General features: G+C 41.7%; 1 protein-coding gene across 1 annotated transcript; it reads right to left on the bottom strand.

Moving 5' to 3' along the window:
- Positions 1–852: 852 nt before the first annotated feature.
- brms1lb (BRMS1 like transcriptional repressor b) lies at positions 853–9218 on the bottom strand. The gene is made up of 10 exons (XM_026142659.1): positions 8938–9218; positions 8630–8720; positions 7346–7473; positions 6774–6853; positions 6442–6538; positions 4907–4996; positions 4732–4796; positions 4601–4640; positions 4165–4294; positions 853–1771 (listed from the first exon to the last, which is right to left on the bottom strand). Exons 1-10 carry the CDS (start codon positions 9071–9073, stop codon positions 1654–1656), a joined length of 975 nt encoding a protein of 324 aa, XP_025998444.1. The 5' UTR covers positions 9074–9218; the 3' UTR covers positions 853–1653.
- Positions 9219–15753: the final 6535 nt, after the last annotated feature.

The raw sequence follows: 15753 nt of genomic DNA, 5'->3' as shown, positions 1-15753 counted from the left end.
CGGACTGAAACAGAAGATGGCAGCACTGCATGTACAAGGATGCCAGCTGCCATTAAACCCAGAAGAAGAAGAAGTAGCTCTGTCCCAGAATTCATAGCGCGGCCCAGCTCAGTTTCCAACAATGGCGGTAGCTAGTTAGTTTTAATGTTACTCTTATTATTCTTTCTGGGTCACAAAATAAACGTTTAACATATTTTCAGGCGAGAATGTAGCTGTGTAAACCTCAAATATCTGCTCAGTTTATCAGGACACCGCATATTTTCAAAAGCGCTCCGACGTTTTCGGAGACGTCTGTTACCCACTAGCTCGATAGCTAGCCGGGGGCTAGGCTAACTAGAGCCGTGAGAACACCGGACTCCCGGCAAATCGTTTTCAAACCCACCGCTGTCTTTCACTACTCAGGTTAAACATGATATATGAGTCACTTAGATAACTTAAAATGTTATTGTTTGGCTTTTTTTAGTATTTTATTTGTTCCTGAGTAAATCGGTTTGGCTGAGATTAAAGTTATAGTTTTTACACAGCTGAATAAACTCAAGCAGACAGCTGATTATCAGAAGTGTGAGATGCTCCAGAATATACTCCGGTGTCCTGTTATATTTTAGATAGCAAGGAGTTTATTAAACTTCACCGAAACAATCTGCAAATGTCATTAAAATTGAATAAACTATCATCTTGTCTTTATTGTTAGTTAGCACAGACCTGAAACACTTAAAGCTGTAAGCTAATGATAGTTATATAAGAGCAGATGCTGCTGGTGCAATAAGCTGTACGTTTTACATCCAATGGATGATGATCTGATTAGTGACTAATCGCAAAAATAATCGGTGACTAGTCGACTATCAAAATAATCGTTTGTGGCAGCCCTACTTTGGAGTTAAATAAAATGTAGTGCTGGAAAAAAAGATAATCCTAAAAGACCAAGAGTTTGTTTAGTACAGTGCCCTTCAATAAATCCTCTGGGGTGCTTTAATCTCATGGTGTTCATAATATAACTACTCACATAATATTGATTCTGTTACACTTTTTAAACTAAATTAAAGTTGGTCTGGGGTCCCTGGGGATCCCAATACAGATCTATCAGGCTCTGTACGAGCATGAAATTCAAGTGTAACTGGTGCGTCTGGAGAGGCAAATCAAACACACTGCTGATGGCGTTAGTGTTTCTCACTCACACATTCGCTGACCCGCTTCTTTTCTCCCGCTCCTGGTGCTAACCCAGTACAGAGTATGGCTTCACTGCGTTGATATTGTTCAGGACTTTCTGTCCCCCCCCCCAAAACCCCTCCATCAGCCGAGGCATTGTCTAGTCTCAGAAAGGCACGCGACTGAGCTCTGTGGTTCACAGTTTGCTAATGCTCTGGTTCTTCACCTTTCTGTTTAGCAGCACTTTGCATTGATCTCCGTTCCAGAGAAAATGACACTTTGTGACCTTGTCGATAAGATACATATACATATTTACAGAGAAGATAGTCTCCTTATAGCAGAAGGGTCAGTTTATGTATTTGCAACTTGTGCACAGAGGGAGTGAAATGAGATGTGTATGTGTGTTGCAGTAGTAGTAAAATGTACAAAAATACCACATGGAAAAGGACACTGAGAAAGACAAACGCAGCAGAGATGATGGTTTTTGTATGTGGCCGTGTTTTTCATTTACGAGTGTTTGATTGTGTATTTGCCTTTCTGCAGCTGGGAGATGTACAGCTTTGACTTGGTACCATCCAGTCGTTTGAACCACACCTCATCATTGTTGATGGTGGTGATGATGGCACTGCATGACACACAAAAAACAACAACAACAACAACGTCAGTGAACAATCGCCCCCCAGTCCTCTCAGATGCCAAAGACGTGTGTGATGACTGTGTGCAAACACACAGGAGGACGCAGCTACTAAGCAGGAAGCCAAAGTCAAACCTGCTCTGTAATGCTCAGCAGGCTTCTGGTTAGAAAACAATAAAGATTTAATAGATGCGTCCTAAACATGTTCTTGATTAGTTTATCAGTGTTTCACATTGTCGTTCAGGGTTTTTGGCCCTCGTCTTTACAACAGAGCCTCGTGGCCATTCGTTTATGCACAGCTGTCCTAAATATCCCGCCACAGCATATCAATCACTTTGATATAATCTCTGGACTTGTGACTGGGCAAACTGATTCCTTCCATCACACCTCCACCACTGTGCGTATGGTATGAGGCATTTGTGCTGATATGTTGGACCTGTGCATTACGGTCAAACATCTCCACTTTGGTCTCATCTGTCCAAAGGAAATTGCTCCAGACGTCTTCGCACACCTAAACCCTGCTGCACAGTGAAAGTATCTAAACTGTTGGAGGCATCGTGGTAGCGCTCCATCTTTTAAATACAGTCTATAGTGCAGAAGTGACCTCACTTACTCTCCCTGAGCCGTTAGCTTGCACACTTTCTATAAGCAGAGAAAAAACACTAACACCAAAAAACACTGCTCTAATACAGACATTATACAATCAAGTGGACAGACGGGTTGAAACTAGGATGAGCAGGAGCGAGTAGATGAGCTTAATTGAAAAACAGCAACAAACCATTTCATATATTCCACTGAATGGCCATAGTTTCCTAAAGACAGTTATAAAAACACATATTTTTATTTTGTTGTCATTGGGTTACTTCTGTGTTCCAATCATTGGCAAATAATAGTGAAGAATGAAGAAAACTGACCATAAAACTGGCAGAACAATTTAATAAGTAGTGGCCTAATTTGTGGTTTAATAAGTTTAATAATGAGTTCTAAATCTAAAATAACAAAGAGTGTATAAATCTGAGACCGTGTGTCCACACTTTGGATCTCACAGATCTGAGCTGCAAACATACGAGCGTTTCATACACCCAGCCTCAGGTGTCTACAGGTCATCCCTGATGCAGGAGAACAAAAATAACTGGATCATTGCGAGTCCAGAGCTGCACAGGAGGACTAAAACCTAAATAACAACATGAACATTTTATCCTTCTGATGTTTTGACCAGTTAATTAATAGCTGTCCAAGTATATCAGGTGTCTGTTGTTAGCAGTGTTGGTCATGTGAGCACTTCTCCTGGCTTTTATTTCAGCAGCTCATTTGCTGCTCTGACTGGCTCCTTGTTGCAGCATTACTGGAAACACGATTCATTCTACACATGGATGAAACTGCTTGTACTTCTGTCACTGTTGCAGTATCCTTTTACTGTACTACTGTTACATGAGATCTGGAAGTGGAATATACTGTAGATTAGTCATTTCTAACCCTGGTAAAGGGTTTAAAAAAGGACCAGATGTTTAACTGCTTGTAAATTGCTTCATCATCCTTCTGTAAAACGTTTCATTCAGTCCTTTATTAGAAGAGCTTCCTCTACGACTGCAGTACAGCAGATATGTTGAGCACCTTTTCTGTGAAAGGCAGACACAGGAAGAATTTGTTCACACCTGCATAAAACAAATGAGTTTCTACTACAGACAAGGAAGTGATGTTCAGGTTCATTACTGAGCTGCTTCCACAGGAAGGATCTCATCACATGGTCAGAGCTACTCCAACTACACTGTCGTCCTCAGCCTGCTGAAGATGGTAGTTCAAGAGCACAGTGCTGGAACACATCTGCAGAAAACAGCTGCATTTGTTGTTACAGTTCTTAATACTTAACTTGGCCCCTGTGTATTTGTATAAGTTTAAGTACATTACCTGTAATAATTATAATAATGGATTGCATTTATATAGCGCGTTTCAAGGCACCCAAAGCACTTTACAATTTCACTATTCATTCACTCTCACATTCACACACTGGTGGAGGCAGCTACAGTCGTAGCCACAGCTGCCCTGGGGTATATTGTCTGGTGTGCATGGCTGCCATATCACAGCTCTAACTGCTCATAACAGCCACCTGCTTGTTTCGCCACTCAGTGGTGGCGGTAAAAGCGAGGGGGAGGTGATGTGGCATCATTGCGTGCCTTCAACTGACAGCGCATCCTTTCCAGACGGCACACAGGGCGCGACGCAGAATGTGCAGCCACATTCAGCCTCGTAGGCACATTGTCTCCCCAGCATGTGACTAGAGAGCCATTCAGTCACGTAGCCTTGCACAGTGTGTCACGAGCAGACGCACACACATTCAGAATTCATACTAGAAGCTGTTTCCAATAAACCCCCTTCCCACACACCTAGTTGGGTACTCGTCCTTCCTGTTGATACAGATGGCCTGTCCCCTGGAGTACCACTGGTTGTCATAGAAAAGGCGACCGTCCTCGGAGCGTGCCACGTGGTGATGTCTGTCAGGCTTTACTGCAGGCACTGGAGAAGGAGCAGGAAAGAGAGGAAGAGACGGAGAGGTTTCAAGACAAGCGACGGGGACAGAGTAAGGTTAAAAGAAATAAAAAGTCTTCTAAAAAAGGAGGGAGTCTCCTCTGAGCACAAAGTACTGAGTCAAAACCCCTCGTGTGTAAGTGCGGGTCGATCGCCACACTCAGCCAGGTATCGACTGTAACCAAGGACGAGGAGAAACTCTTAGCGTGTCAGGCTACATTTCACTGTGTGTTATACTTGTATAACTATGCATGTGACAAATAATAAAGAACCTTGAAGAACCTTGAACCTTACCATCCACCTTCACCCTGTGGGGCCCCAGTGATGCCATTGCCTGTGAGGGGAGGACACAGACACAACTTGAAAGGTTAAATCACAGCTTGGACACATTCAGCAGGTGACAAACTCTGCTTTCAGAAGAATACCTTTCTTATTGCAGTCCAGTCTTCAAGGATATCCAGGTCTTGCAGCATGTAAACAATATAAGGCCGTGATAGAAGTTGAGGAAAAAAACAGGAAAAACAAACAAAACATTGGTTTTAACAGCACGTCTGTGTGTGGAGATGAATGAGACAAGGACAGAACAGCAGCGAAGGATATCAGAAACAACAACGGGCTTCTTCTTCTTGACCGGGCAGAATGGGTCCTTTTTCTTGTTCTTCCGTGAGTGCAATCCATCATTCCACAACTCTGCAGAACGGAGAGAGAGCGGAAAACAGCTGTGCGTTTGACCACTTCCTTCTACACTGCTCAAAACAACACATCAGATTTCAACAAGGATCAAAATCATGCTGGATATCTATACTCATAAGAACAGGAAGGCTCCACCAGACAATGTCCATCCCTCAGGCCACCTGTGTAGGATCACCTACGAGCAGTGACACTGACCCTGGTCGAATGCAAAACTAGTGAAACAACAGTCCTGTTTTGGGGTTGTCTGTTTTGAAACAGTGTAGATTTAACTGACAATAAACTCATCCGATGTCATTACTTGGATTATAAATCAGATGAGCAGTGCAGCTGTGGGTCCCCGCAGGTCATCACGAGGATTGCAGAATTAAAGCTGTACCCGTCCATCTTTTATTTACAGTATAGTACAGCTAGGCAACCTAAATGTGAGTCACCATCAGTGTTGGTCAAGTTACTTGAAAAATAATGAGTAACTAATTACTGATTACGTCCCCCAAAAAGTAATCCTGTTACTTTACTGATTACTTATTTTCAAAAGTAATTAATTACTTAGTTACTTTGTAAAAACACGATTTACAACCTGAATAGGTGATAAAGCAATAGATCTTTCAGCCCAATTCTACTTTTTCTGCCTTGTTTTATTAGTTTTAATCTTTTAACTTTATGCATCAAGCAAAGATTTAATTATATGCAACATTCTCTGACTGGAAGAAATTTGTTTAACATTTAAACCTATTTTCTGCACATTCCAGCACATAAAATAAATGTTTTTTTTGTGTTTACACTCAGTCTTTCAAATAGATGCAAGTAAAACACAGCAGAAAATAAATAAAGTCAAAGACTCAGCGGTCCTGTTGCTCTATTTTCACCTGTAAAGCAGGACTGGGGGCAGGCGGAGGTTTACCCTGGTGCAGGTGTGCAGCGGTCAGTGGAAGAATCCGCGAGTTTCTCTGTGAGTTTCCCATTACGTCGTAGCTACTCGGTGCTTGCTCGGAAGTTTAGACGTTTTCTTCCCACCCACAGCGGACACTAGTGTTTTTGTCACTTTTTATGGAATCAAACTCAAAGTAAGGTCAGTACTTCCACGTTTTAAACGCTGCACGCTCATACTCTCTCTGCACTCGATATATGATCCATTGTTGATCTGCACACAGCTGCTGTCACTAACATCGCACTCGCTTACGTCACTGTCATGAGACATTCTCGCAATAAAATCACGGTTTTAGTAACGCAGTAACGGTAATCTAATTACTGTTTTTGCAATAGTAATCCCTTACTTTACTCATTACTTGAAAAAAGTAATCAGATTACAGGTAACGCGTTACTGCCCATCTCTGGTCACCATAGACCCAACTTCTGACAAATGTTTGGTAATTCCTGACTAAACTCTGGATAAATACCTGATAAAAATACAGAATAATAAAAAAGGATGTTCTTGTTGCTACCTGAGGTAATGTCGATACTGTGCCTGTCTTCCTCCAGTCTTCTGATCTTTTCCTCCAACTCACTCTGCACAGTATCAAACAGCAGCAACTTCTCACTCTAGAAGGCAGAAAACACACACACGCACACACACACACACACACGCACACACAACAATACTGAGCAAAAATGGTCAAATAGCTTAAACTAGTAGGATTGAGTTGAATTTACTCCACAATTAAGCAAAACATCTCAAAAATCTAAAATTACAGACGTATTTGAAACTTCAAAAGAAAGAAAAAAGATAAAGAATTCTGTGTTTTTGAACAAGATGTATTTTAACTTGGCCTCTCACCTCCCAGTGCTGGCACGCTGCTTGGATCTCACACTCGTATTTGTTCTTTACTGACTCCAAGCACAGCTCCCTGTAGATCCCTGGAAAAAAATCATACAAATCTAATCTGCAGGAAGGACAAGATCCTTTTCTGTAGCTGAGAGTTGTACATAAAGGAGGTGATAGTATTTCAAAGTTTATATTCCCATTTAAAATGCCAAGAAAATATAGTGAACCCTTTAAATGATCAGGATCTCTACACATAAATCAAGATCGATACACACGTGCTTGAAGCACAGATGAAATCTGTGGAAATCTGAGAAGAAGCTACAGAAACGCTCTGATGGAGATTACTGCTGTTAAACAAGTTCACTTCAGGGATGCACCTAATTTCTCCAGCCTGCATGATTCAGTATTGTTCAGTCAGACCATCTTTGCTTGGACTTGTGACTTAGATGGAGGTCAGACCTTATTTTGTAAGTAATATTTGCAGAAATACTGTTAATCCAACTGGGTTCACAAACTACAATGTAAACTTTGTATGTCAAGGTCACAGTCAGACCTATACGTCTCCATGACAACTATAGACTCACCGGCCACTTTGGTCCTGATCTGCATGTTCTCCTGCAGGTTGGCTAAAGGTTCCAGATACTCTTGGGCACAACCGGCCATGACCTCCTGGAGCTTGATGTCCACCTGGCTCAAACGCTCCTTATACAACCTGAACAGCAGATAGTTGCATTTTAAAACTGTGTTGTAATGTCTGTTGTCAAACCCATTTTAGAACTGATGTATAAATGTGACTGGCATGGCCCGGCCCGGTGAATGACAGGTAGAAATCTCTCCAAATATGACATAAGTAAGTACCTGGACTGGACAGTAATAACCCAGGAATGACACAGAATCCAAAGGCACACTGGAGGTCTGTACTGTGAAGCAAGATTTGGGGCTTATTGATGCAAATCCAGGTTCACCCTTTGGGTTTTCAGTGTTACGAGGGTGTGTTATGACTCACTTCTTACTGGGGAATTATGCTTCAGCAGGAAATCTATGGCACAACCTGGTGTGAAATGTAGCACCTCTCTAGAAATGGAGCTACACGACCAGTTGAGGCAGCCCACAACTATTGCAACTGGCCTTCAGCACTGATTGCTGTTACTATCAGAAGGGCTGTGGGACAAAAGCAGTGGGAAAACTAGAGGGACAAATATGTTAACCCTGGAAAAACCGACCACAACAAAGAGCGGGGGACGACGGAGGGGAGAAAGGACATGGTAAATAGCATGTAATGCACTAGCACAAGCATGTTTCAATGACATCGGCCACTTGTATAGGTTACGTCGTAGGTTCAGCAAAGATCATGCACAGAAGTCCCAGTCAGGTCATGGCGGGGTACATTGCCATGGTAATCTACAACCTCCTCCAGAGCAGGTTATGTCAAACTATCGTGTGTGGATTTCAGTGTGCAGATAGTGAGCGAGTCTGCAGTGTTTATAGCGGTGTTTGAGCATCACTACGCTCATGTCTCCCCCTCCCTGTAACAGCTGGGATAGTTTCCAGATCTCGCTCCACAAACCTCTATGTTGGGGCAAACTGGTAGATGGCTGCGTGGGTATGTTGAACTTATTTTGTAGTATAGGCCTCTAGACTCACAGCCTCACAGCATACTGGAACACCATTTCAGAACCAGTACTTTATACAAACTGCCTGAAGGCAACAAGACAAATCCATGATATTGACCAGTAATACTGGCTAAAATGGACCAAGACCCACGCTCCATGTCACTGGGAATATCCCAGTGAATCTGACAAACACCTCAGAGTGTGAGTCCCAGATGTCAGAGCTGCTTTCAGTGTGAAACATGTCAGAGAGCTTACTGTTCCTTCAGGTCAGTGAACTGCTTCTCCAGTGTGGTCATCTCATCCAGGCACTCCATCCTCCTCCTCTCACAGTCTTCATCGTCCATCTCTGTTCACATACAGACATGACAGCTTTGACAACCCCTCCACACCACAACTGCTTTTTATCCTCATCCACATGACAACCCCACACTGCACTTCACACCCAAGCAACCTGTCAGCCCATTTTTAAGAGAAATCACGCGCACTGTTAAACATATAAATTACACTCGAGTATGTAACACGAGTTTAACTGTCGGTTGATGTTCAAGGCCTATTTTTCCCACCCGAGCTGTCTCCATCTTCAGACACGGACGAGCTAACGGTATCCTCCTCGTCTGTGGTGCTGCCGTCTTGCTCGGGAAAGTCCACCTCCATTTCTTCGTGGTTGCTTTCTTTCTTCTCCCGCGAGTGGACCGGCATTGCGACTGTCAGATAAGCCGGTGTTAACGGGGTGGCACGGCCTTTCTTCAATGTTTCACCCCGAAGAAAGAGCCAAATGCAGCGGTAGCTAACCGGCTAGCTAGCCCGCATCTACCAGCTGGAAATACAAACATGGCCACCGTCAACCAATCATAAGGCGCTTTACTGAGTTTGTCCAATCAAATGCTTCTGTGAACGAGCTTGCGACCGGAAGTTTGCAGGGATTTGTAGTCTTTAAAAAAAACTTTTTTCAAAACGTCTCTTTATATCAAGTCTGTTGTGAGGATTAATTCTTTATTTTGTCCATAGATAAATTCTTGTACACTTAACTTAAACATTAACTCCTGACAGCAATTTAGAGACTCTCACAAATGCGTCTATATTTATATTTCATGACAAGCACCTTTTGTTAATATTACAAATCTTTAATTGATTTAGACAGGCTGGCACTGCAGTCTCTGGTGCTGATCAAAATCCATACCTTTAAAAAAATTGTATCCTTTTCATTTTCTATCTTTGGAGGTCATTTTTTTAACCCATCAATTTACTATAACTAGATGCTACTTGTAGTATCTAAGCTATACTGTTACTGTATTAGTTTTTCTTTCCTATTTTCTGTCTGATAGTTACACAGCCACATTTTCAGATAATAAGTTTAGTGTATCTGGACGTATTTGTGTAATCCCAGACTTCAGGCTTCTGTGAATGCACCAATACAGACAGTTTGTGATGGGCAGCCAACCAGAAGAAAGTTGGCTAAAGTAGCCCAAGGAAGGGAGAGTGGTTAACCAGCAGGCACATGGGCGGCCAAGGCTCGCTCATGACTGTAATCTAACAGATGAGCTAACTCAAATGACCAAAACAGTTAATGCAAGTGTCAGAATACACCGTGCAACAGTTTGTTGGGTCCTGCCATCCTTGTTGATGTTACTCTGACACGTATACCACCTACCTAAGCATTGTTGCAGACCATTAACATGGTTTCATGGAAACTGTATTCCCTGATGGCTGTGGCTTCTTTCAGCAGGAACAGCGCACTGCCACAGAGCAACAATGATCTAGGAAAGGTTTGTGGAGCACAACAATGACTTTGAGGTGTTGACTTGGCCTTCAAATTCTCCAGACCTCAATCCAGTCGACCATCGTTTGGATGCGATGGACAAACAAGTCTGATCCATGAAGGCCTCACCTCACAGCTTAAAGGATTTGCTGGTAAAATCTTGGTGCCAGATACAACAGCACACCTTCAGGTTTAGTGGGTCAGGGTTGTTGTGACATCTAAAGAGGGACCAATATTAGTCAGGTGGTCATAATGTTATACCTCATCAGTGTGTAAGTCAACTGTAGGGGTTTATAAGTTCCTCCAAATGGTTATTGTGTTGCCCCTTTTCTTTACTTCATAATGCAAATCATCTAAAAGAAACTTCTCAAACATCCATACGAGCTTTTTTTTTTTTTTTTTTTTTTTTTTGGGTTGTATGGAAGCCCCAAACGCAATTTCATTGTTCTTGACAATGACAATAAATAAATAAATACTAAAATACTAAATACTATGAGCTGTTGGAAAAGTATTGTGGGAAGTGTTGTTAATGCTGATTTTATCTGTTGTCACGCTCTGTTTTGTAATTTTAACTTATTTTATGTATTTTATGACTATTGTTCCTTTTATTAATTGTGTCTTTTTTGTAAGGTGACCTTGGGTTTCTGAAAGGCGCCCTCAAATAAATGTATTATTATTATTATTATTATTATTATTATTATTATTATTATTATTATTATTATTATTATTATTATATAATATAAAAAGCATGTAATATAATATATTCAATAACTTGAACTCACTCAAAAGGCAAGATGACATTTTGGTTAGATCACGATTAACCTTTAAGGCTGTTATTTCCACCTTAAAGCTGTAAAAAACCCATCTCAACAGAAATGGATACTATTCATGTTTCTTTGTGTTGTTACTTGCACTTAAATAGTAAATACCACCTGAGTTATGGCTCTGTGAAGTGTTTTCACAGGAGTTTAAAGTAACTCACATCTGCAGGGAATATGAGAGCTGCAGGTGTGGAGCTCTAATGAACATGGAGACTGGAAGCACAGAGAAAGTCTCATCAGAGCTGACTCATGAATGACAGCGTGTTAGTCCTGCAGGTCTGGACCCTTTATTTGGCTCTGGAACCAGACAGGTTCCAAGCACCCGGTGCAGCTGCAGGAACACATTGCAGAGGTGTTAGAGAGCCTCTGCAAGCTGAGTGGCAGATGATTCAAGCACCTCGGGGTTCAAGCTGTCACGGCTCGACGCTTGACTCTATTCTCACTCACCTGGGTGGCAGTGATGGATGACTTGAGGAGCGAGAGGAGGCTGCAGTCGTGATGTTGTGTTGTGCGGTGATGGACAGTCGGAAGAATGAAAGTAGTGCATTTTCTTTCACTGGAGAAGATTGCAGCACTTCGGTAAAATAAAATCAGTACATGCCGAATGGTGTTCAATTTCACTGTTTAATATTTGCATATGCAGGGATAAGAGACAAACCCCATACAGGCTTTCATACAGATATTAAACTTAGGTATTTACAGAATAAGCACCATGAAATTGCAACCTTTAGAAGACAGAAACTAAGCCAGAAAATGTGATTACCTGACAAGAAGTTGCTTTTTAACGTAGTTTAATGATCCCTCACTTGTGATAGTCTTGTCTTTATTTTGAGCTCCTTCGGTTATTAATTTACTTGTTGCCAGGAGAGATCTGTGCACAGCTCTCTTTGACTATACAGTGATCCATTTGTTGGAAATGTAAACGCAGCTTTTTGATGTCTGATAAAATGGATTTTGGTGTCCTGTAATGAGGTAGTTTACGTTTTTTAAACATTTGCTTTCATGAAATGTACAATATTCGACTTAGTATAGTGCTGTACACATTATCCACTCAGAGCCCACAATCTTCACCTTTCAACCACACGAGGGCGATAGAGGCCTTTGACGGTGGTTCTCCAAAGCTCCTCTGTTCTTGAAATCACTCAAGTGAAAGAGAAACATTTAAGAATAATGATAAACTCAAACAAATAAAATAGTACACAATTTAACTACGAATAGCTGATTGCATTACACAATAGACAAATAAACTTAATATGCTTGCTGTTGGCTGCACAAATGGTACAAAAATATGAAACAGCAAAGCTTTACCCAAGACAGGGATTGTGAATTTCTTAACCCTTTAACAAAAGTCTCAGGATTAGGCAGGATTTTACCTGAGAGTACAGTCAAAAGCAGAGGTGTAACAACTCCACAGAAAGACGGTGATTTGTCTTTTGCCCTTCTCCCCCGTCCCTCTTCTCAGCTGTTTCTCTTTCCCTCTTTCTTTCTCCCCTTCTTTCCCCCAGTCAAGTCTGTCCCGTATTCAGTAAGTGAAAATAAAATAAACAATAAAAGGTGAATCAAATGGACCATTACGGCAAGGCTGGGATGGTCAATTTGGTAAAGTAAATCCGTTGGGCATCTTTCTTTGCCTTTAGACAACAATTCTGATGGCAAAAGAGCCAAACGGGACAGGCCAAAAAAAAAAAAAAAAAAAAAAGAACGACGGTGATACTTGTTTGGCTGTGTTGCACAAACCAATGAGAATTAGGATACAAAGAAATCCAGTAAGCTCATACCCTGAACAGTTCAATCTAATTCACCGAATTAATCAAAGTTCAAGAGTATTATCAGTAGTAACCATAAAATACATGGAAATATGTGAACGGCATGTCGCTGCGCTGGACCACTCCCTCCATGATCAGTATTTGGCATTTGATGACTTTCCTTCTTTATCATTTTCCATACATACATTCTGTTGTTGGCTCTTATTCAGCTGCCATATGTTGGGAGGCAGACTACACCCTAGACAGGTCGCCACTCTGCCGCAGGGCTAACACAGAGAGACAACCGTTACAGTCAACCTATGATTTAGAATCACCAATTAAATCAACCCCACTAACTGCATGTCTTTGGCCTGTGTGAAGGTGGAGAACCAACGCAGACACAGGAAGAACAACTCCAGAGAGAAAGGCCCCGGCCATATGGGGGATTTGAACCCAGGACCTTCTTTTTGTGAGGCAACCGTGCTAACTATTGCATCTTGTTCTGTACGTTAGGAGTAAAAAAACCCATTAGGTGCTCGTTGTGTTTGTAGGAGTAGCAATTTTTGTGAACTACAGATGAACCGGTGGGATGACGGATGTGTCACGGCGTGGGCTCGTCTGTCTTTAGGCCGGTTGAGCTAAAAATTACATTCTGTGTCTTTCCTCAGATTTTTTTTGTCCACAGTGGCGAAGGATGAGATCTCAGAGAGGACTCGGTAACACACGATCCGACTGCACTCACACCGCATTTTTATGTTTAGCCATCATGAATAAAGAGGGTCACCTGAATAACAATGTCTCACATCCATTTTTGCATTGTAAACAAGTGGATAGTGTGTCCCATTGTGGGATGGCATTATTGGCTTTCCTTTCATAAAGGTTGACCCAGTGTATCATATGCTCGGGGGGGATAAGAAGGAAGGCAGTGGGTGAGCTTTCAGGGAATTAAACCGGTTGTTTTCACAATCAGCTGACTATTAGGCCTCAAGGTGACGGCACATGGCTATTTTTAGGGGGCTAAAGAGGTGTGTTAAGTTCCCCATGTAGACATTTGTAACATTTCTGCACTATCAGGAAACAGACAAGAAAAACCTTTTAATTTTTAATGTTCTTTTAAAGTTACATTAAAGTCATTTAATGAGCTTTTATTCTCTGTGTGGTGGCTGCACATGCAGATCTACTAATAATGTCAAATAATACATACTGCTGCATTTTTTTAAAGGTAATTTTTGTACCGTCACATTCAGGCCCAGAAACTCAAGCCTGGCCTCCACGAGGTATAAATGTCAAGAGCACAATAAGAACCCTCTGATACGACCTGTAGAGGGTAAAGCCCCAGAGACAGGCTGCTGCCCATGTAACAGTACAATAAGCACATTAAGAGAGTGTTGATCCCTTTGGCTCAGTTCACTCTTTATCTGTGGAAAAAAGAAGAAAGAAAAGTAAGCAAAGATTTTTCTAATTTAATCTGGGCCTCGTCTTGAATCAGTGCATTTGTGTTCATAATCTATAAGCAGCTGTGATTTCAGTTGTTCCTGGCCCTCTGTGTCTATTAAGTCTTTCTTTGGAACTTCCAGTCCTTATCCACATCCACAGCATCCTCTACTGGCCACATTGCCATATTGGTCTTGGTGCTATAGTTGCTTTGATAGTGATAATAAATGATTAATCAAAACATTTAAATAACTGTAGATAAACAAGATTTCCCCCCTTCCTTTCCCCCCTTATCTCTTGAGTTTATCCTTTATAAATCATCTTAGTTTCTCCTTTATTTTTTAAGCCAGTTGTTCATGATTTCCACATCTCGGATGCAATCTGATCCATTCCATGCTTTCTAACTGCGTCTCCTGTTACTGCGTTACTGCAGCTAGACTGAAGGGGGAGGCTGTAGCAGATCACAAAGGTACTTTTTAGGTGGAGGCCAAAAATACGCTGTGGCTTTTCGGGTGGTCTGACACGCAGTAATGAATCCATTATGTGTCTGCTGGCTGCATTTGTTTTTCCTCTCTCCAAAAACACACAGAATGTTCCAGTCGTCTTACCAGCGACTGCTGATTCTCTGAACTCCTTTAACAGTACGGGTCATTCTAGCAGCACGAGCTAGTGCACGACACCAAAGCTGACAGGAGGCCTGCCTGATGTTCGGCAGATGCAGAAATATACGGGAGAGTGTTAGACGGTAAAAGATTTTGCTCAGTTGATTCGTGGCTTATCTTGTAGACTCACTATTTCCGTAGTGCGTAGCGCTTCACACGGCTCTAAGTGTGTCAGGAAACTTGGCTTGTTTAATTTGTATTTAGCGCAGTATAGTACTCAGGCAGAAAGTCTGAGCTGTCTTTGTGGTTTATTTCAGAACACTTGTAATGTTTTTTTTTGTTTCTCATAGTCTTATACAATGCTGGGTTGGCACAACAGACAATCAACGAGAAACTCGAGAGAAGAGAAAGAAAACTAAACAGAGAATCACAGTTTGTGGTCGGGCTGCATGTTTCCTAATTTCCTTCCAACTGTATTACTTAAAGCTTTGCTGGAAGAATCATAGCTCACTGTCACCTGCTTTAACTGCTTTGCATGTCCAGTCACATGGCTGTCAGCACTGTGATAATAATGTGTAAAGCAAAGTAAATACATGAGCTCAGATCATACTTGTGTGCACAGGTCACTGCCCTGCCTATTTTCTGACATCATTAAAATGTGGCTGAAATCACCTGTAGTTGTAATTATGATCTATTCTTCACTTGAAGCGTTTTCTCTTCTGTCTCCTTTGAACCACTGGAGCTAATCGTCTCACTCTAAAGACAGTTTGAGTTCTTGGGCTCATTGTGCTGTGGGAAGCTTTGAAATGGTGTAAATCCCCTCCATTAGCATTCCTCCTCTGCTTAACACTTTGAAATTTTTATTACAATGTTAACTGCCGTTAGCCTGTTTCACTCACTACACGTGTAAAGGCAGAGCTCCAACAGCCCCACAGCTGTCTTAAGCTGAACTGCATGTTGGCATAACCAGTAGACTAGGATTCTACATGTTGTGTGAAAGTACACTAGGTTTTTATGT

Source organism: Astatotilapia calliptera, chromosome 15, assembly GCF_900246225.1.
Source record: "Astatotilapia calliptera chromosome 15, fAstCal1.2, whole genome shotgun sequence".
Lineage (NCBI taxonomy): Eukaryota > Metazoa > Chordata > Actinopteri > Cichliformes > Cichlidae > Astatotilapia > Astatotilapia calliptera.
Note: the sequence above shows the minus strand (reverse complement) of the source record. Positions and strands in the feature narration are given on the sequence as shown.

Bases quoted from the DNA above. Each gene is read 5' to 3' on its own strand.
- brms1lb (XM_026142659.1), bottom strand. From the start codon at position 9,073: ATGCCGGTCCACTCGCGGGAGAAGAAAGAAAGCAACCACGAAGAAATG. The intron at 6,854-7,345 runs GTGAGTCTATAG...ATTTTTTTCCAG, and splicing joins GATCAGGACCAAAGTGGCCG to GGATCTACAGGGAGCTGTGC. The intron at 4,641-4,731 runs GTATTCTTCTGA...CTCCCCTCACAG, and splicing joins ACTGGACTGCAATAAGAAAG to GCAATGGCATCACTGGGGCC.